The sequence below is a fragment of the Physeter macrocephalus genome, chromosome 15 (genome assembly GCF_002837175.3).
Source record: "Physeter macrocephalus isolate SW-GA chromosome 15, ASM283717v5, whole genome shotgun sequence".
Classification (NCBI taxonomy): Eukaryota; Metazoa; Chordata; class Mammalia; order Artiodactyla; family Physeteridae; genus Physeter; species Physeter macrocephalus.
The window spans coordinates 3,974,516-3,996,503 of record NC_041228.1 but is presented as its reverse complement, the minus strand read 5'-3'; the positions used below and the strand labels follow the sequence as shown (position 1 = coordinate 3,996,503).

Genomic DNA, 21,988 nt, shown 5'->3' with positions numbered 1-21,988 from the left:
CTCTAGAGCCCGCGAGCCACAACTACTGAGCCCACGTGCCACAACTACTGAAGCCCACGCGCCTAGAGCCCGTGCTCCGCAAGGAGAAGCCACTGCAATGAGAAGCCCGTGCACCGCAACAAAGAGTAGCCCCTGCTCGCTGCGACTAGAGAAAGCCCGCGCCCAGCAACGAAGACCCAATGCAGCCAAAAATAAATAAATAAATAAAATAAATTTACTTAAAAAATAAATAAAATAAAATATGACACAAATGAACTTATCTATGAAACAGACCCACAGACACAGAGAACAGACTTGTGGTTGCCAAGGGGGAGGAGGGCGGGGAGGGGATGAAGTGGGAGTTTGGGGTTAGCACATGCAAACCAGTATATAGAGAGTGGATAACAACAGGTCCTACTGTAGAGCACAGGGAATTATATTCAGTATTCTGTGATAAACCATAATGGACAAGAAAATGAAAAAGAATGTATATATATGGATAACTGAATCGCTTTGTTGTAGAGCAAAAATTAACGTTGTGAATCAACTATATGTGAATAAAACAAACTAAAAAAATATGTTACAAGCTTAAGGGCTCGAGGTCAGGAGATGTGAGTTGAGTCCTTACTCTGTGCCAGGCACCTGCTGGGAACTGAGGACAGAGTTGAGGTCAGTCCCAGTTTGCCGTGAGGGCACTGAGGAGAGAGATGCCACACCCTCTACCTTAAAACACAGTGTCAGGAGCTGTGCTTACTGGTGGATTCAAACCCATAAGGGGTGCACCATTTGGATAAAAGACAAGGGCTAAATGAAATGAAATGAAATGAAATGAAATACCATAAGAAATTACGAAACTACATTAGTTCTTAATGAATCCCAGCCCCACCACTGCAAGAAACTGAATTCCGTCAACAACCTGAAAAAAACAAGGAAATAGGTTTTACCGTAGAGCCTGCAATAACTAACGCATTCCTGCTGACACTTGATTTTAGACCAGTGAGACCTGTGAAAGACTTTCTAATTCCTTGACTATAAGATATTAAATATGTGTTATCTTAAGCCACTAAGTTTGTGGCAATTTGTATGGCAGCAATAAAAAACTCATATACTGTATGACTCTGAAGTATCTATTAGAGTGTATCTTTACACTCAAGTAAGAACATCAAAGAAGAACGAGAGTCAATTTATATAATCCTTCAGGACAGTGAACAACTTGGAGACTCCTTCCCCCACCCCAAGTGGTTGGAAAACTTGTCAGCTACCAAGGACTACTCCATTCTCATAAACGTGAGATGAACTGTGCCTGGCAATGAGCTTGTATGTCTTCCTTTTACCTCTTGGTAAGACACTATTGGTGTCTTACTGGTAAGGCTCCATTGGTTCCCCAGGCTTCTGCTCAGGTTCCTGTTAGGTGTTGTGCTAGATGTCAGCATCCAGTGGGACCAGAGTAGCTATATAATGGTAATAACAATTATCATACTGTTGCATTATTATTATTGCAATACTCCATGATAGTGTTACAATGGAACTCAATACCAAATCCAGTATGTCATAAGAGAGAAAGCAACCAGTTTGGGAATGGTAGGAAAGAGGACATGGAGGTGCTTCATGGGATTTTAAATAGCGAATAGGAGTTTGAAAGTTGGATAAATTGGCAGGATGTTTCAGGCAGGAGTAGGGGCACAAGTAAAGGCAGGAAGAGGGGGAATGACTTTCGTTCCTTCTCATTCACATCCTGCATGAAAAATAATAAAGGGTATAAGTGGCAGGAGGCCAAAGATGTTGTTAGATAAATATTCAGAGTTCATATCATGCAAAACTTTCTATGACGTGAAAAGGAGTTTGGGATTTATAAACAATAGGCAAGCTACTATAGAATTTTAAGCAGAGGAAAACAAAATTGTATTTATGCTTCTGGGGCAGCATAAAGGACAGATGGAGGTGGGTTAAGCAAGAAGTAAAGAAACAGGTTAGGAGCCCATACAATAATGATTATACCAAAAAAAAGATCAAGGACTAAGGCAAAGTGATAGACATAAGGTGAAGATCTGAAAGTACTTAGAACGTGCAGGATTTGGTAACCTGTGGTGAGGATGACTAAGGAAAGAGTCAAGGACCATCATTAATCATCATGGTCATCACCATAATTAATTTTTGCTGGGTCTTAATATATGCTTGTCACTATGTTAAGTATTTAACTTGGATTATATCATGTGACCTGCACAATAATACTAAGAGAAAGGTATGATTCTTACATCCATTTTAAAGATGGAAAAACTGAGATTTAAAGAGGTAAACTAACCTTTTCAAAGTCACACTGTTAGTATGAGAGCCGGATTCCAAATCATGGCAATTGACCTCAAAACCCACTTACCACAAAAGCTGTGCTCTTAACCACTATGTCATTGCCCACAAGGCTTACCCCCATGTTAATGTCTTGGATGACTGGGTGGATGGGGGTATCTCGAATTAGAAAAGTCAGAAAAGAGAGATAAATAGCTTGAGGCTGGAAATATATTCAATTTAGGACGTGGGTTTGAGGTGTTAGGAGACATCCAGGTGGAGAGCCAAAGGGCTCTTAGATATTGGGATCTGATTTCTCAGAGAGTTGTGGAAGGGAAATACTTGTTTCCTGTCTGAAGCTCAGGCTGGGTCAAAAATTAATGTAACTAGCAGGTATACAAGAGGCAGGGGCCCAGGAGATTCATAGCTGTAGTATAGATTCACTTCAGATATTTAAAAAAAAAAAAAAAAAAAAAAGGCTTCCCCAAATTTCCAAGGTAGTACAACATCGCCACCTACTGCAATGACTGTCAAGGACAATATATCTTCTGAGTCAGCTTAAAACCTCACTGCTGGTTATGGCAGTAACCCTTTGGCACTCTTCACTTCCCCTCCCCCTCTACCTGCTGCAGTCACTGTCCTCTGTTACCTCACATTTGCCTGCCCCGTGGTTCCTGAACCATAATTGGGATATAGAGCTGGGTAGGAACCCCACAAGAGTAGAGAGATATGGAAATCATAGTAAGTGTTCCAATCTATAGATGTTATGATATAATGCCTTATGTCTCTCATTTCTTAACTGTCATTTTCTTTTTTTGTTGTTTTGTCTTTTCCTGGTTCTGAACAGTGTCCTGATACATTAGCCTGTGGGAAGTTATACACTTTTTGAAACTCAAGTTTTCTTCTCTGTAAATTGGGGTTACTATTAGTTACCTAACAGTGCTATTCTGAAGTTTAAAAGAAAATGATGCATACCAAACATGTATAGGAAAATCCTAATAATGTTTTGTTCCTCTCACCCTTCATCTGGCCAACCCACATTTAGAAAGAATGCATCATATCTCAAAAAAGAAGTTGCATAAAATGGAAACAGAGAACAGAGATGGCAAGAGCTATTGGAGGCCATGATATAGAAACTTACAAAGTAGTCTGTGTTCACAGGCCCAAAACAGAAAATGGGAACTAAAAACGAACATAACACATACATAAAAAATGAAAATGCATAAAATAAGGCAATTGCAAAAACCTATTTAAATATGTGTAACAAACTCTGATGTAAAATTTATTTAAAATAAGTAAGTACTAATAAAGTAAAAATAGATGATTTCTCTCAGTTATCAAGTTTCCATGATAAACAAAGCCATTTCATTTATGTTCTTCAGTAGAACAGTGATGCAGGTGACTGTTGTGAAGTCTGCTTCCAAAACGTAATTGCTCTGACCTTGGCTGTAGAATATGCATTCTGCCATTTAGTGCACTTGCCTGCATATTCATTCATCAAGTATTTATTACTTACTGCTAGGTGTGAGGCAATGTGCTAGAAGCAATTTTGTCTTTTCTGCACTATGGGCATTATTATGACTTGAATAGGACAGAGCTGGAAGGTTTATTTAGGGATAGTATAATTAGATTTCATTTGATCACTGGGTGATGAACCTTTCTGAATTTGAATATGTTGGATTTGAGAAGAGTCCCCAGGATACCTCAGTGGGGGCCACTCACACCCACTATCCTGGTAAGCTTTGGGATTGTGCTGGGGAGGTTGGCAAATGGCCCTAAACATTGGCCAGGAGTAAATCATCCCCACTGTTCAACATTTGTGGATGTTTCAGCTAGAAAAAATTGGATTCGGGAATTTTAGAGGTAAAGGTAAAGGTCAAGCTAGGCATACAGGTGCCCAGTACATCCCTCTTCACACAAAGGTGAAGAGGGATGTAGTGGGCAAAGGCATAATGTACATAAAAAAGAGAAATTATTTTAGGGTTGTGCTTGGACCAAATGCAATACTCTGCAGGGATTTGAAACCCTTTTTCTCTATAAATATTTTAAATGATTTTCAGATTATTCAGATAACTTGAAAATCCAACAAAATACCACATCAAGTTACAGAGAATCTAGGGAGATATTATTAGCCTACAATGCTCCCAGCTGGGAACCAAGAGATCAATACTTTTGGTTATTTAGTAACCATCGTGTCTGATCAATAGTCCAAAAAATGAACAGTGTGCAGTATTACTGTTGTGTCCAGAAAGTTCACAGTGCTTTACTGACATTACCTGTCAACCTTTCCAACATCTCTGTGTTGCATGGAACAAGTGGTCTTGTTTCACCCTGTTTCTCACAGAACTAGACACGCAGGCAAGGCTTTGGTTGGAGAACAGGTCCTTAGCGGGAAAGAATAAACAGAAAAGGGCCATGTCTGCTCATCTCCACTCTTCTCCAGTCTATACATTGTTCCCTTCAAGATAAACACTCAGTGATGAAGGATTCAATATTTATTTCCTTCTAGTTTTTTCCCCAAAGTTATTTAATTGAATTCTCATTACAGGTGCAACCAATTCTTTTTCTATTTGTAGCTGAAAACTGCCATAGCACACAGATTCCGACCATATTTTAATGAAGACTTTTATTAGCGCAGTGGCTCCTACTGTCACGTGTGAAGGAGCTCTCAGATTTTCCATTAGAGGCCACACTTTGGATGGGTTTATAACTTGGAAATAAACCTTTTCATCAGGTTGAAGTAAGGTAAAAATGTTTTAGCCTTAAGAGTACTTTGTTATTTCATGATAATAAATCAATTTTCCTTCAAGATCAGAGTGCAATAACAATTTGCCTCCAATGCTATCTCCTTGTATTTCTTCAGGTTTATATAAATGACCACCTTTCACACGTTTATATCTCCAGAAAGCATTTGTTTGGGGTCAGGGAAAAGGGTTCAAGAGTAAGGCAGTTGAACATTTTGTGCATGATGCTAACGCAATATCCAATAAGGGCGGTTAGATTTTATACTGTGGAGCATCTCTGTACCAAAGGCACAGGCTGCATCTCTGATCCAAGCAGCCTTTTCACAAATGCATTCTGTCAATCACCCAGGAAATAGACAAGCGTGTGTGGGAGATTCTAAATAAACCTCTCACCACTCTCTGAAAAACAACTGAGGGGATAGGTCCCAGGAATGAGAGTCAGTATTTTGGTCTGAACACATGAAAGACAGTTCCCTGTGTGACATGGGAATTTAAAAGGGAATTTCCTCTCATAGTCCAGGTTAATACAGAATGTTAAAGGGGACAGCTTTTGGTTGCAGATTCCTACGCTATACTCTTTTTTTTTTTTTTTTTTTTGCGGTACGCAGACCTCTCACCGTTGTGGCCTCTCCCGTTGCGGAGCACAGGCTCCGGACGCGCAGGCTCAGCGGCCACGGCTCACGGGCCCAGCCGCTCCACGGCATGTGGGATCCTCCCGGACCGGGGCACGAACCCGTGTCCCCTGCATCGGCAGGTGGACTCTCAACCACTGCACCACCAGGGAAGCCCCCAGAGGGTGCTTTCTGCCACCTGCTCGTGCTGGCCCCACGCCCCCAAGGCCCCTGCTTACCCATGCAAGCCCTCAGGACCACCTGCTTCTCTGCGCTCCAGCACACATGCCATCGTGTGGGCTGACTGACTTAACAATCCCAAGTGTTCTGTCTCATTCATATCTCTACGTCAGGATTGTAGGAGCCTTGCTCTCACTTACGTACCCAGTGCCTAGATCTGGCTGGCGCTTTTCCCACCACTTTCCTGCTCAACAGCATCCCTCGCTCCACTATTCAGTGAGCGCCTGCTCGTAGCAGGCTCTGCACCACACACATCAAGAGAGTGATGACGCCCTATGGTGCGTCCTCTGTGCCCAGTCACGGGTTCAGCACGTGGTCAGCGCTCAGTAAATACTTAGCAAGTAATAACTACCACAGATGCTGTGATGAGGCCTGTCCATTTTCACCAGATCATGATGTACAGAAGTTTTGTTTTCTGCCTCCTTCTGCTTTACCGCCAGGCTCTGATGGCTGTGGCTAGGTCAGGTTTTCCAGACCGTGGGCTACATCTTGGCTCTACATGGGGCATATCTGTCGACAGAAAAATCTTCACTGTTATAACCCTAGTGCCCTATAGCTAAAACGAGGACACTGCTTGTAGCCAATGTTCCCACATGTAGCTTGGAGATATGACTGCATTTTCCCTAGAGGCTTGCTCGGGGAGCACAGGAAGCCTTGAAAAACTACTGTTGAATAAGTTGGCAAAGAGTAAATGAGTTGCTGGATAAATAGGAAAGCATCTATTAAATCCTAAGGCCGAGGAGTAAGAATGAAGGACTCAGGGCATGTCTGTCACCCTTCATTGCATTTGAGGTTCTATCTTATGGACAGGACCTGTTTCTTCTGACTGGTGCAGTCACAATTCTGATGGTCCCACTGCTTTCTAAGACTTGGAAAAAATAACATCTCTTTACATAGCATCAGGTGTTTTTCTAAAATCTCAATTAAGAATGTCTTTTAAAAACAGACTATTTTTAGGGCTTCCCTGGTGGCACAGTGGTTGAGAATCCACCTACAGACACACACGTGTGTGTGTACGTATATATATACACACTTTCTTTTTCAGATTCTTTTCCATTATGGGTTATTACAAGATGATATTGAGTATAGTTCCCTATACTATACAGTAGGCCCTGTTTTTTACCTATTTTATAGATAGTAGTGTGTATCTGTTAAGCCCAAACTCCTACTTTATCTCTCCCCCCTTACCCCTTTGGTAACCAAAAGTTTGTTTCCTGTATCCGTGAGTCAATTTCTGTTTTGTAAATAAGTTCGTCTGTATAATTTTTTTTAGATTCCACAAATATGTGGTATCATATGATATCTGTCTTCCTCTCTCTGACTTACTTCACTTAATATGATAATCTCCAGCAATCCCACTCCTGGGCATATATCCAGACAAAACTCTAATCCAAAAAGATACAGGCACCCCAATGTTTATAGCAGCACTATTTACAAGAGCCAAGACATGGCAGCAACCTAATGTCCATCGACAGATGAATGGATAAGGAAGATGTGGCACATATATACAGTGGAACGTTACTCAGCCATAAAGAGAATGAAATAATGCCGTGTGCAGAACGCGGATGGACCTAGAGATGATCATATTAACAGAGGGTACTTTTTTTTTTTTTTTTTTTTTTTGCGGTACGCAGACCTCTCACCGTTGTGGCCTCTCCCGTTGCGGAGCACAGGCTCCGGACGCGCAGGCTCAGCGGCCACGGCTCACGGGCCCAGCCGCTCCACGGCATGTGGGATCCTCCCGGACCGGGGCACGAACCCGTGTCCCCTGCATCGGCAGGTGGACTCTCAACCACTGCACCACCAGGGAAGCCCCCAGAGGGTGCTTTCTGCCACCTGCTCGTGCTGGCCCCACGCCCCCAAGGCCCCTGCTTACCCATGCAAGCCCTCAGGACCACCTGCTTCTCTGCGCTCCAGCACACATGCCATCGTGTGGGCTGACTGACTTAACAATCCCAAGTGTTCTGTCTCATTCATATCTCTACGTCAGGATTGTAGGAGCCTTGCTCTCACTTACGTACCCAGTGCCTAGATCTGGCTGGCGCTTTTCCCACCACTTTCCTGCTCAACAGCATCCCTCGCTCCACTATTCAGTGAGCGCCTGCTCGTAGCAGGCTCTGCACCACACACATCAAGAGAGTGATGACGCCCTATGGTGCGTCCTCTGTGCCCAGTCACGGGTTCAGCACGTGGTCAGCGCTCAGTAAATACTTAGCAAGTAATAACTACCACAGATGCTGTGATGAGGCCTGTCCATTTTCACCAGATCATGATGTACAGAAGTTTTGTTTTCTGCCTCCTTCTGCTTTACCGCCAGGCTCTGATGGCTGTGGCTAGGTCAGGTTTTCCAGACCGTGGGCTACATCTTGGCTCTACATGGGGCATATCTGTCGACAGAAAAATCTTCACTGTTATAACCCTAGTGCCCTATAGCTAAAACGAGGACACTGCTTGTAGCCAATGTTCCCACATGTAGCTTGGAGATATGACTGCATTTTCCCTAGAGGCTTGCTCGGGGAGCACAGGAAGCCTTGAAAAACTACTGTTGAATAAGTTGGCAAAGAGTAAATGAGTTGCTGGATAAATAGGAAAGCATCTATTAAATCCTAAGGCCGAGGAGTAAGAATGAAGGACTCAGGGCATGTCTGTCACCCTTCATTGCATTTGAGGTTCTATCTTATGGACAGGACCTGTTTCTTCTGACTGGTGCAGTCACAATTCTGATGGTCCCACTGCTTTCTAAGACTTGGAAAAAATAACATCTCTTTACATAGCATCAGGTGTTTTTCTAAAATCTCAATTAAGAATGTCTTTTAAAAACAGACTATTTTTAGGGCTTCCCTGGTGGCACAGTGGTTGAGAATCCACCTACAGATGCAGGGGACACGGGTTCGTGCCCCGGTCCGGGAAGATCCCGCACGCCGCGGAGCGGCTGGGCCCGTGAGCCATGGCCACTGAGCCTGTGTGTCTGGAGCCTGTGCTCCGCAACGGGAGAGGCCACAACAGTGAGAGGCCCGCGTACCACCACCAAAAAAGACAAAACAAAACAAAAAAGCAGACTATTTTTAGAGCAGTTTTTAGCCACACAGCAAAGCTGCGTGGCAAGTACAGAGTTAATGAGGGGTGTCGATTTTCCTTGCCGTACCTGCCTTTCTGTCTCTCATATGCAATAACCGAGTCCTGCCTCAGAAACGTGTTTCCATTCTCGCTTTTCCTTTCCATGACACCACCACCCACATACACACGGGTGCACACACATGCTCACACATGGCACTCTTTATCACCCTATATCCTCTCCACACACTTCCATGACCTGGACGCAAGCCCAGCTGCACGCAATCAGAACCCAGCTCGGGTGTGTCTTCTCCATTCCCCCATGAGCCTTCCTCAACTGTCCCAAGCAGAAGTCTTTTTTCCCTACACTCCCCCAAACCTTATTAATATTTTGCTAATATGATTGTTAGAAGACATTCTGAACTATACTGTAATACTTTTGTGTGGCTGTCTTAAATGTACAAAAATATAATATATATAAATATTGATATATATAAAATATATACATACATATATATTATATATAAATGAGAGAGAGACAGAGCGCTTTATGTGGCTGAATAATGAATCTTTTGAGGTTCATAACTGTATCTTTCTTCTTTTATTTACACCCTGCCTCATTATTACATTTATTTTTATTGTCTTCATTGTTGCATTTCTCATCATCATTACACCACAAAAGTGAATTTCGATGATAGTTTTGAAATCAATTAATCAACGCATGTTTTCTCACTTGCATAAGTAATGTTACAGACTATGAGATCAAATGTATTAAACCATTATTAAGGAAAACTAAGATCCTATAGTCCATCCATAGGAATTATTGTGTATGTATAGCTAATAGATATCGGATCCTTTTTAAACGCCTGGCCTTGTTCCAAGGACTTGACATGAAGTAAATCTTTGCCTCTCAGATACTACCCTACCTTAGAGACGAGGACACGGAAGCACAGAGATGTTCAAGGTCAAAAAAGCTAGTCTGTCCCTGAATCACTTTCTTTCCACTACGTGGGTGTCATGTTTTTCAAAGATCTATTTTATCCCTCGGGGGAGTCAGCCTCCAAGATGGCCCCTGCCTCCTGGGATTCACGTCCTGTGTAGGACCACGCTGTACCACTGCTCACCTATGTGGCCAGTAACACACAGCAGAAGTCACAGGTACTGCTGCAGGGCGAGGTTATAATACATGACTGGATTCCCCTGCCAAACCCCAGTCTCAGAGGGCTCACGACGCGCTCCAGGGAAGTGATTTCCACTTCTGTGAGCAGCCCTAGGGAGAGGCCCGTGGCCACCAAGGAACCGAGGCTTCCAACCACCCTGTGAGTGAGCTTGGAAGTGGATCCCTCAGATGACATAACTACACCCTGGCGACAGCTCGGCCTCCTGGGAGACCCTGAGCCAGAGTAGCCCAGCCGTGCCGCTCCTAGATTCCTGGCCCTCAGAAACTGGGCGAGACCACACTTCTCAGGTTCAGGATGATTTGTTATGCAGCAGAAGGTAACTAATATACCCATGGAGTCAACCCATTAAAACTCTTAATACAGAAAATAGGTAGAGCACCCCCTGATACTGAGGTCTGTGGTGCACCATCGTATGGGCAGGTAGATCTACACACCTTGGTCTGTAGCCACTGTGGCGTCTCGAACAAGACACCCTACTTCTCTGGGCCTCTGTTTCCTCATCTGTAAAGTTAGGGGGTTTAAAAGATCAGCTCTATGGTTCCAATGACTTTCTCAAATTTGTCCCAGGGATGTTCTCTCAGAATGAGCTGAGACACATTCTATCACCTGAGAACCACTGGTTTCTCGACTCTTTCAATGAACGCCCCATATCATACCATGACCCTTAACCGTGTCTTCCTGTTTCTGCTGCATTCATCATAATAAGCAATGTACAACTCAGCTGCTTACCAATCAGGAGGGGCCAAACACCTCTATAAATGAAGTGGAAGGTTGGAATTTATAACACACATAGACACACACACACACACACACACACACACACACACAGTATTGGGAAAGAGTTGTCACCTAGATCCAAACTTTAAGACACATTCCCTCTTCAGGACTTGAAATAAACTATATTTATTTTAGGATTTAGCATCCCCTGTCAAGGAACTGCAAGAATACATTAAAACCCTGACACTAGGATAACATAACAATGTAAATCTCAACTCTAAAAATACTCCGAGAGAGAATAATTAACTCAGCTAGAATTGAAGCCCAAGTGAGCAAGTTTGGAAGAGATCAATATTCTCCAGCCACTTTTCCTAAACAGATGCTTTTTTAGCTTGTTTATCTTTTTATTTATTTATAACTGTGCCCCGTCTGCTTCAGTAAAGAGTCAGAGCAGCCTTTTTCTTTTCCTTTATTTTCAGCATGTGCTGAGAACTCGTCTGGATCGGGCAGTGACATTCACCTGAACTCTGCAGTGTGACACTGAGAAGTGCTGCATCCCTGGTCTCATCCTCCCTGGTTTAGCTGGATGCCTCCCGTTCCCCATCTCTCTCCTAGCTGTTCTCAGACCCAAAGTCTGATGTATTTCCTAAGGGCCTAAGCTCTCGAAGAAAACCTTTCTCTTGTCCTCAAATGCAGGGCTGTATTTCATCACTTCTCCCACTAGAATCCAGAACACAGCACACCTTCTTAGTTTCCCTCTGTGACCCTGAATGCCCAGGAAGGTTATCATCTTCATACAGTTTCACAGCACTTCACAGTTTACAAAGAAATTTTACATGCAGTTCTTTCTGTTGAGATAAAGAAATCCTAAGCAGCAAATTCACTGAGTTAAGCCTTGTTGTGAAAATGTTCTAAAATAGATGACCAGCAGGATGAGATAAAACCTTATTTTATTTATGAAATATCTAGCACATTTTCAGGAGTATAATTCTGGTTAAAAAAAAACAACAACAACTAAATGTTGCAGAGGAGAGAGAAGGAGAAAAGGTGAAAGAGGAAAAGGCGCCTGTGCGGGGTTTTTTTGCATTTGTTCATATTCTGCATTAGTCCAAAAAGCCACTTAAGGGCAGCACAATATTTTAATATGTCCGGATGTTATATAATAGGGATTTTCGTTTGTTTTTTAAATAGATTTTTAATCCTAAAAGTAGAAAAAAATGTTTAAATACAATAACCAGAAATTTCTTGTAGGCTGAGTTCTAATGCCTGACTCACCACCTTTGTCTGCACTTTGTTCCCAGAACTCCAGCCTGGGCCCTCCAACACACACACCCCAGGCCCTGATTTGTTCAGCTCACACACCTGCTTGTCAAGAGCCATCTGTCACCCCAGGGCCTGGCTTACCTTTTCTCCCTGGGGCCCTGGCACGCCAGGAGGGCCGGGTCTTCCCTGGAGGAAAGGAGGAAAGGAAAGCTGTCAGGAGTAGCAGTGGAGAAGGAAGAGGCTGAGGGCAATGCACCTCCAAATCTGTACCCGGCCTTTTCCCCAGAAGGCACCGCTCCCCTTTGACGAGGCTTCCCAGACTGCACTTATTGCTAGAAAGTTCTTCCTCAACTAACCCAATGCCACATCTCCATGCGGTCCCCTTTGGGCTCATAGATGCATCTTCCCACACCACCCTACACTTGCCTTTATTTTCCACTTAACCGTGTATCTCAGAGAATATGATATCAGGACATTAGAAGCTCTATTAATTCCCACATTAATTTTAAATTCTTCTCCTGTATCTACAGATGAGCATTAGGGCTGTTAGTAATCTTTTACTCTCGGGGACAGGACCGCGATGAATACGGCACTTGAACACGTGCGCGTCGCCCACGGCCTTGACGTTAATGATCACGTGTCGTACTGCTGAGGTGATAATGGATTTAACGTGGTGTGTTCTCTGGAATCCCTCCGCTCTGGCATGGAGGAGTCCAGGCGTGGCCGTAAGCTGGGGGCTGGTCGCTAACCCTCCCGGAACCCCCAGCCGAGCAGGACAAAGGCCACAGCCCCCAGGCCCTACGAGCTCTGCACAGGCCCCAGTCCCGTCCGGCCCCCGGAGCCGATGCCTGCCTACCTGCTCTCCAGTGTCCCCGTGCTTCCCGGGGACTCCGTCCAGGCCTCTCTCCCCCTGGCAAAAGGAGGAAAGAGAAGAAGTGAAGAACAGAGGGACATCCCCGGGGTCAATGTCATAAAAAAAGGAAAGGCAAGCAAAGGCCCTTAGCTCCCGAGCATGCTCTGTTCTCCACGAGGCACCAGGAGAGCCAAACACACACACACAGCAGCCTAGAGTCTGTGCGTATTGGGGGTCAAGGAGCGTAAGTTAAAGGTCAGGGAAACCACATTCCCATCTCTGCTTCTCATCTAAATCTGTGACCAAGTGGAGACCACACAGCCTCTTTGAACCCCACAGACTCCTTATCTCACGGGTCTCCATGGGGGTCAAAAAAAAAAATAAATGCACGGGGCTTGTAATGCAGCTCATAAAACCGTGGACACATTGAACACATCACTCATCCAACCAGGAGGTATGTATAAACGTCCACTGTTCGCAGTGCCTGGTACAGACCTAAGAGTTCATTTCTGGATCACAGTGGGCTACCATCCACACAACCTCCACCCATCAGCTTATGTTCACACAGGTGTGACTCTCTTATTAGCTCTGGAATCTTGGGCAAGTTGCTTCACCTCTCTGAGATGTTTCTGTTGACTGTGTTTCCCGGGGATGAAAATTATCCCTTCTTTGAAAGATGCGGATGACTAAGGAATGAGGTGACTTATCTAAAACACCTGCTTATGCCAGCCAGTGGATAAATACCAGTGTTCTCCTCCAAGCCATGCCCGTGATGCTGGTGTGTTCCCCTCACGGCTGACTCCCCAGGTCCAGCGTTCCCTGCTGGTGTCCTTCTCCCAGCTGGGCGCTAAGAGCGCGGTCGATGGAGGGAGATCACTCCAAAAGGTGGGTTCGTGCTGGTATCAACAGCCTATGACGCAGCTTCCAGCAGCGCAGGTTCCTCCGTGGAGTGCCTCAACCGCAGCAACTTCTCTCGTTTCCAAGGGCCATGCTTGCCGTTCTCTCTGCTGCTCCTCGGTGCCCACAGGGCTCATGGAAACGTCACCTCTTTGGCCTCTTAGTCCGGATTCCATGTCCTGTTCTTCCCCAGCACGGTCTCACATGTGTCTCCCTCACAGCTCTCTTTTTTTGTTTGTTTGTTTGTTTTGCCGTACGCGGGCCTCTCACCGTTGGGGCCCCTCCCGTTGCGGAGCACAGGCTCCGGACGCGCAGGTTCAGCGGCCACGGCTCACGGGCCCAGCCGCTCCGCGGCACGTGGGATCTTCCCGGACCGGGGCGCGAACCCGCGTCCCCCGCATCGCCGGGGGGACTCTCAACCACCGCGCCACCAGGGAAGCCCCCCTCACAGCTCTTAATCCAATTTGCATTTATTCTCCACGTGACCACCCTTCTCTCCCCTCCCCCAGGAGGACACGGGCTGGGTTCACTCTTTGCATTACTGCGTCCCCGGAGCCCAGCCTGGAGATGCGGTGTGGCCCCAGCTGACACTACTGAATGACTGCAGCACTGCACGAGGGAAGGATTCTGAGCTCTCCTTCTACTTCCCTATAACTTTATTTCTTAAGTTCTTTCTTTCCTTCTTTGTTGTTTTAAGGTTGGTGCGTCTTTCAGGATGTTGTCTTCCTTTGAATAACGGACGATTCTTGGTTTTCTGCTCATCTTTTGCTCTGCCAGTCCCGGGTGCCTGCCTGCGGATGCTGACTCTGTACACCCAGCCCCCACCTCTGGTGACCGCAGGGTAAGGGGGGGGCGCTTCTTTCTCTCAATCTGGGGGCAAAAACTGATGCTGCCCACTGGAAAGTTCAAGCAGAGGTCAGGGGAGGAGATGCCCGACTCTTCTGCTCTAAGTGCGGGGCCTCAGTTAGTCACTGACCACTGTCCCCGGATCCCTTGACTCCCCAAATCCACTGGCTTAGACTTAGGATTGTTCCAGCACCTCTCCCCGTTCTGCAGGCTGCATTGTAGTTTCCCTCCACTTTGCATCTGTGTAAACTTAACCATATATATTTCCTATCCTTCAGAAATGATTTTAAAATCCTGGAACAATGATGTACGCGCTTCTATTTCCAAGCACTCATATATTAACTCTTTTAAAGTCTTTCCATCACATGAAGTTCGGGGTGAACAGAGAGGAGAGCTGCCTGCAGTTTCTCTCTCTGCCAAGTGATTCCACGCGTGCTACTGCATTTTCTTTTCCTCCGAACGCTATGGGGTTGGCAGGTTTGAGGATGACTCTGATGAGGAAATGGAGGCCCCGATGTAAGCCACTCACCCCAGTGAGGTGTGACTACGTTGGCGCCAGAACCCGGATTCCCCTGACCCTCAACCTTCTACGTCTACCACCCCGTGGGGTCTGAGCAGAGGCCCCTAGAGGACCACAAGCATCTCCTCCACTGATTCCCAGAGCAGCTGGCTTGGCAAGAACGCCAAGCCCCTCATTTTACAGTTGAGGAAACGCACAACCTTAGGAGGTATAGCTGGTCCAAGGTCACACAGAAACTCAGCGATGGAGCCAGGACTGAAGTCAAGGCCTCCTGACTTCCATTCCAGAGCTCTCCTCGTGGCAGGCCAGCCTAATGAATGTCCCCTGGGGCACTTCCACAGGGCTCAGCAAAGGAAGGAGTGTTGACCAGGCACTGTTTCACAAGTCCTACTCGCGGTCCAAGTCCCTGTTTCCTAACGGCCCCGCACTTACTCGTCAAGGTCAGCGGAGCCCAGAAGCAAGGCTTCTCCCAGCTGCCGCTCAGGACAGCTGCAGGGCGCGGGGCTCGGGCTCGGCTGCACACGGCATCGGGCGCTCTCTCTCCCGGGTCAGCACACAGAGAGTGGGCAGGAGGGAGGCGACTGGGGTGCTGATAGGTGTGTGTCTTCAGGAGCAGGGGTGAGAGAGGGAGGGAGCGAGCAGGAAAGGATGGATGAGGGCCAGAGACGCGCCAAGGAACAGCAGAGGCAGGGACAAAGAGGCAGAGAGGCGTGGGCGGGGCCTGGAGACAGAAGACGGCATCCTGAGAGCGGGTCTTTAACGGCAACACCTTCCGAGCCCTGCCGGGACAGGAGGTGGGGCGGAAGCACAGGGAAGAATGGGGTCGGCGTTCGACCCAGCGCGAGCACGGCCCACCAGCAGCCTGGAATATGCAAATCACAGCAGACTCGACCCGTGTCTGCGGCATCTTCCGGGTACCGGGAGCTGAACACGCACCATCTCATTTAAAATTCACATCAGTCCTAGGACACACTGTCCCCGCTTTCAGGAAAGGAAACTGAGTCTCAGAGATTCAGTGTGCCATCCCGGCTCCCACAGCTCAAGAGGGGAAGATCTGGCATTCACTGTCTCAATCCTGGGGGCTTGCGGTGAAGGCAGGGGGCGGAGTGGGGGGCGGGCTCCCCCAGGCCAGGTCCACTTGCCGTTCTAGGTCTCCGACAGCAGAGGGCACCCGCAACCCGCTTGAAGCACAAAACCCGCCCACAGCCCCTGCCATCTAGGCTGCCTGGTCTTGAGGACCCTGAAATCTCCGTGTCCCTGTGCACATTCAATGCGGGAGGGGGTGTGCGGTGTGCTTCTTCCACTGGGCACTTGCTCCACAAAGATTTAACCACATGCACCCAGCACACAGGAGAAAGTCAACAAACACTCATCCCGGTAACACCGGGTGGGCGACGCGGCCAGCCCTTCCGGAGCCACGTGGGTCGAAGGCCACGGTCTTACTGACGACTCCGCGTGGACCGAGTTGGGGGCCGGTGTGGGCAGGAGATGCACCATGGCCGCAGTCCCTTCAAAACTCCCACTCCCTTTCGTTAAACGGGGGTGCCTACCGGGTGCCGAGTCCCGTAGCTGCTTTCACAGCTAATTTCATCGGATCCTCAGGGTCACTTCCTGACACAGACGGTGTTACCTCTAAACGTTAGATAAGGACACAGGTCAGAGAGACGAGAAGCTGGAGTGAGGCCCCGGAGCTGACAGAGGCAGGGCCAGGGTAAGACTCTGGTCCTGCTGACTTCAAAGCTGGCGCTCTGACCGTCTCACTCCAGCCCCCAAGGCCTGGGCTTCCCTAGTCCCAAACCAGGGCGGGCAGGACCCCTGGAACGTCCTCCCTGGGGCCTCGGGAGCTCGACTGCCACACCCACCCGAAGCTGTGTAGGAAGCACGGTTTCCCAGATAGAAGAGCTGGGGCCGCCACGTCCGACTTCTGGCCCCTGGGGAGTGGACTCCTCTCTCTGTGACTAACTAGATACACTGTACCATTTGCCAACTGTCCCGAGCCCCAAAGCCCCTGCACAACCCATTCGGCCTCACTGCCCCTCAATCACTAGGAGCTCCTTGTGCCTACGGAGCCTCCACACCTCGCTGCGCCTGCAAGGCACCTTCTGGACGATGCCTGAAGCAAGGGCTGACCCCCGGCCCCCACCCCCCAGAGAAGGCCCTGCCACGTGGCTGACGGAGGTGGCCTCAGTGATGCGTGGCCACTGGCTCTCTCTGGCCCAGCTCCACGTCTGGCCGAGCCAGGCAGCAGGATGCGCCGGTCTCAAGGGGAAATGGAAGCTTCCTTCTTGCTGATTTAAGAAATCTGAGAGGCTCCCGAGAAAATAAGCTGTTTTAAGTACTCATCAGCTACAAGAGCTGGAAAGGAGCCTAAGAGATCGTGCAGCCCAGGCTTCTTGTTTGACAGATGGGAAAACGGAGGTGCAGAGAAGGAACCAGCTCTCCCGAGTCACCGAGAAAAGTCGGCAAGGGAGCCGGAGCTCAGACCCAAAGCTGAGCTCGCAGGGCTCAGGTTATGCACGCCCCCATCTTTCTCCGTCCTGCTGTTCCTATACTCTCTCTCTCTCCATCTCTCCCTCTCTGACTCCCCACCCTCCATAAATATGGCATATGTTGCCTGGCACTGCTCTAAGCATTTTACAGATACTAACTCATTTAATCCTCATGGTAGCCTCACATAATAGATAGTTACTCTCGGCACTGAGGAAACCTGAGACTCAGAGGTTAACTAAACTCTCCAAAGGTCACCCTGCTTGCAGATCCCAGAACCAGGACTGAAAACGCAGGCAGGCTGGCTCCAGAATCACTGTGCGGGGCTTCCTCTATGCCACGATGCTGCTGCCTGGTGCAGCGTGGGGAGACTGAGGCTGATGGGTCGCCGGCTGGACTTCCTCTTCTGGGGCTCCCCTGCAGGTGGCCCCCCACTTCCCGAGCTTCCCTGCAAGGTGGCGCCTGCAGGGGGCAGGGCTGTGGCCGGTCTGAAGAAACAGTCCCCGGGGAATGTCGACTGTTCGGCCCCGTGTGTCCTGCGGGGAAAGCCCAGATTGGGGGTGAGACGTTTCCAGCACCTGCTCTCCTCATAACGGGACGCACCAGGAAACACATCACCTCTGGGCTCAGTTTCCCCCTCTGGACAACAACGGGAGATCTCCAGGGCTATCTACGGTCCTTTCTAGATCTGACAATTTAGGATTTTGACAGGAATGCAGCGTTTCTTGGCTGGGAAAAAAGTCTTAAGACTCCAAAAGCTTAATGGACAAGCCGCCCAGCATTACAGGGGAAAAGGCTGTTACTTCAAAACAGAACTTTGGTTAGAACAAAGCACTGAGTGTACAGACTGAGTTTTCCCCTGAAACACAGGTGGGAAAGGACACGAGTGTTTGTGGATGTGTCAGTTATGTGCTGGACACTTTGATTCTGTGGTCTTATCCAAGGTTGCAACAAGATTCAGGGAGGCTGTGCATGTCTCCATTCTGCAGATGAGAACCTGAGGCTATGGTACATCAAGTGGCCGGCCCAGCTCCTCTGGGGCAGAGCTGGCTCCCCCTAGGCCCGCGAAGAGTCCTCAGCTCTGTACTTCAGGTCTCCACGGAAACCCTGGGAAATGCAAACTCCTCAGAAGCTCAGCTTAAACTGCCGCAACCGGGGGGCTTAGGAGGCCGTCTTTCGGACGGTGCAGCGCTCCTGCTCTGCTTTCTGCCGGTGACGTTTCCTGGCTCCCGTGACGCGGTCCACGCAGCTTCCTGTTCACCATTTCATCCACTCCGGAGGCTTCACCTAAGCCTGAGTGCGAAGATGCATCTTCTAAATCCATCCTACGCACCTCTAAACAAGTCCAAGTTCACACGCCTGTCACTGAAGGTCCTCTGTAATCTGAGTCCGATCTTGGCTCCTGCATCACTCCTCACCTGGTGCCCAGCGCATCGGTAGATGAGGCCTGGCCAGGTGCTCCGTGTCAGGTACTACCCCAGGGCGTGAGGCCCCAGAGGTGTATAAGGTGAACAGGGTGTGAGCGGCGTGCTCAAGGTGCTGCAGGTGTGTGGGGGGGTGGGGGTGAAAGGCAAACAAATGTGACACACGTGACCCATGAGGGTGCAAACCACAGGGGCTCCAGGGGCACGGACGTGGCAAGCTCTGGGGCAGGGCTGGGGACCGAGGAGACTCCTGAGGAAGTGGCGCTTGAGCAGAGAGTTGAAGGAGGTCACGCAAATAATTAAAATATCTGTAGCTGGGGGCTGGGTACGTGACTGGGAATGAATGGATGAATCAACTTGACTTTTCACACGCTCCCGCTCAGACTGCAGGCTTCTTAAGGACTGAAGTTATGCTTGTACTTTTTTGGGTCCTTTCCAGCACATTAAAAAAAGAAAAAAGAAGCACTTAAAACATAGCTCCCACTGATGCTTTCATGAGGCAGGAGGCACTTGTGAGCGGCGCGTCCGGAAACCGCAGGCACCGCGTGTGAACCGGACGGTGGACGGGGGCAGGGGACACGCGCCTCACCGGCTTCTGGCTCCATCCAGATCCCAACCGCGATCTTACAACGCGGGGGACTGAGGCCCAGCAGGGAGGCGTCTTTCCTTCCCTAATTTCCTTTGGCACACTCCGGATCAGTGCTGCGCGCCTCGAGCCCACATCTCCCGGACCCCAGGGTGTTTGGTGGCACGTGGTCCCCACACGAAGCAAAGCAGAGTCCTCTGTGGGCGCGGGACCCTCACGAGCTCCTGCCCGTGGGTCCTCAGATGCCGTGACTGCAGGCTTGGCCCAGCCCCGGGCCTCAGGCAGTTGGCAAAGCCACAGCCTTGACACCTCTGCGTGGGGAGCCCTTCCCAGGGGATCAAGCGTTGGGTGTCTGCGCCCTGCGGTGCTGTGTCAGTACTGCACCTGGATCGGACGACCAAGGTCCCGGAGCTACAGGGGGGCTGCATCCACCTCCTGTCCTTACACGACCCAGCCGTGTCCACGCTACTGTCCTTTGCTTCGGTTCCCACACCTTCGATTCACCAGTTATCCTTCTTATAGGGGGGTCTGGTGTGAGGACACAGGACTCACCTGTTATTCACTGACCGGTCTGGCCAAGGCCTACGGAGGGCTGTCCACGCTCCGGGCTGTCCACTGGGCACTGCGCACCTCACAGGACCACGAACTGAGTTGACCCCGTGAATCCGTGTGGCCCGCTGAACTCCCGGGGCCTCGAAAGCAGGGCCTGTCCTCAGCCTTCACCGGCGCTGCCACCGTCAGCGCAGGACGTGAGGCGCCGGGCACTCAGTAGCGGCTGGCGGGACACTGAAGGCCTGGAGGCCAGGGCACGGGCCTGGGTCTCTGATTGTGCCCACAGGTGACGGCCAGGGGGATGTCCGCGCACCTGGGCCCCTGGCCGGAATCACTGGTGAGCCGGCCACGCACGCACTTTGGCCACGGAGTCTCGGGGTCCCTCTTGCTGGTCTGGAGCTCAGCCCTGCTGCCGGGCCCGTCCCCCAAACCCTGCCTGTTCCCACGGGGGCTTTCAAATGAGAACCTTGTTCCCTCGTGCACCAGAGCTGCCCATCAAGCCCTGTGCCTGGATCCTCGCTTATCCCAAGTGTCACTTTCAAGACTGTGAAAGGGAAAGGAGCAGAGGGCCACAGAGAGGCGCTCTACCTGTAACCACATGCACGGAGCCACATGAAACCTCTCGAAAGAACCAGGAGACGCAACTCTTAACGACCACGGGGTAAGGTATTTCACTTTTTAAGCTACAGCGATTAAAACCTAATATCCACACGAACAGAAACCACGCTTTGGAGCTGAGGTGGGGCGTTATGCTAGCCTCTGCCCCCTCCTTCCTTCTGAGGAGCCTTCTGGGAAGCCACGGGGCCACGTGTTTCCAGAGCCACACAACACATTCATTTCCTTTGACTGGAGCCTCCCTTCTGGAGGAGCAGCCTAAGGAAACCATCCTAAATTTGAAAAATAAACAAATAAAGCTATCGGTGCAGAAATGGCCACCAAAGCAGTGTTCTTAATCATGAAAAACTGGAAACAACCCTAAGTGATCAATAATAGGGGAAGGGGCACATAAGTCACGGTCTAGTCACACAGTGGAACGCTGTGCAACCATTTAAGATAAATCATAAACGTCTACAGCAGCACGCGGGGAGAGGCTGCCCGCAGGAACAAGAGACAAGACGGATGCAAAGCAGAACATGTCACGTGCGACTGTATAGCAAGACACGGGACACACAAGAACAAGTCCTACAGGGAACGTGCCGAAGCGGCCACCGCAGTTGCAGCAGGATGGCGGAATTAGACGCTGTTTTCTCCCTATTTTCCAAACATACTGAAATAAAATTAAGTTTCTTAATAATTTAGACATTCCCTATAAAACTAGAGTAACAGGTACTCTGGGAAGACGGAACAGGGTAGCTGCTGAGAAAGGGTCTGGAACGTGGCCGATTTCTAGCTCTTGATCTCAAGGAGCCCCGTGAACAGATGGGCCTGGGATTCCTGAGAATTCGACGCCAGCTGCCGTCTGGCGAGGTCGGGGGGGATACGCGGTCCTCGCCCCCACCCAGCAGAACCCCGAGCCTTCTACGGCCTTAGCACCCGTAGAAGGATCTGGTCTGAGGACTCCTTGTGACCCGGCAGCCTCGCTACGAAGGCACAGCCAGCCTCAGCCCGCCCTGACCACGTCACCTCGGTGGCGACGTGCGTTTACAAGTCTCAGCTGAGGTCAGGTCACACCACTCGATGCCCGAGGCTAAACGTGGGTCCCCAAGGCCGCAGCTGTCACCGTGCTCCCTCCCTCGGGGGCGAGCCAGGTA

The 21,988-nt window shown here is 49.1% G+C and overlaps 1 protein-coding gene across 1 annotated transcript in view; it reads right to left on the bottom strand.

The window, feature by feature from the left end:
* Window positions 1-21,988, bottom strand: part of COL22A1 (collagen type XXII alpha 1 chain) — a 261,088-nt gene that overhangs the window by 141,651 nt on the left and 97,449 nt on the right. The window contains exons 17-18 of the mRNA XM_028500513.2: window positions 12,929-12,982; window positions 12,214-12,258 (exon numbers count right to left, since the gene is read on the bottom strand). Coding sequence (XP_028356314.1) covers window positions 12,214-12,258; window positions 12,929-12,982 — 99 coding nt within the window. The remainder of the gene's footprint in view (window positions 1-12,213; window positions 12,259-12,928; window positions 12,983-21,988) is intronic.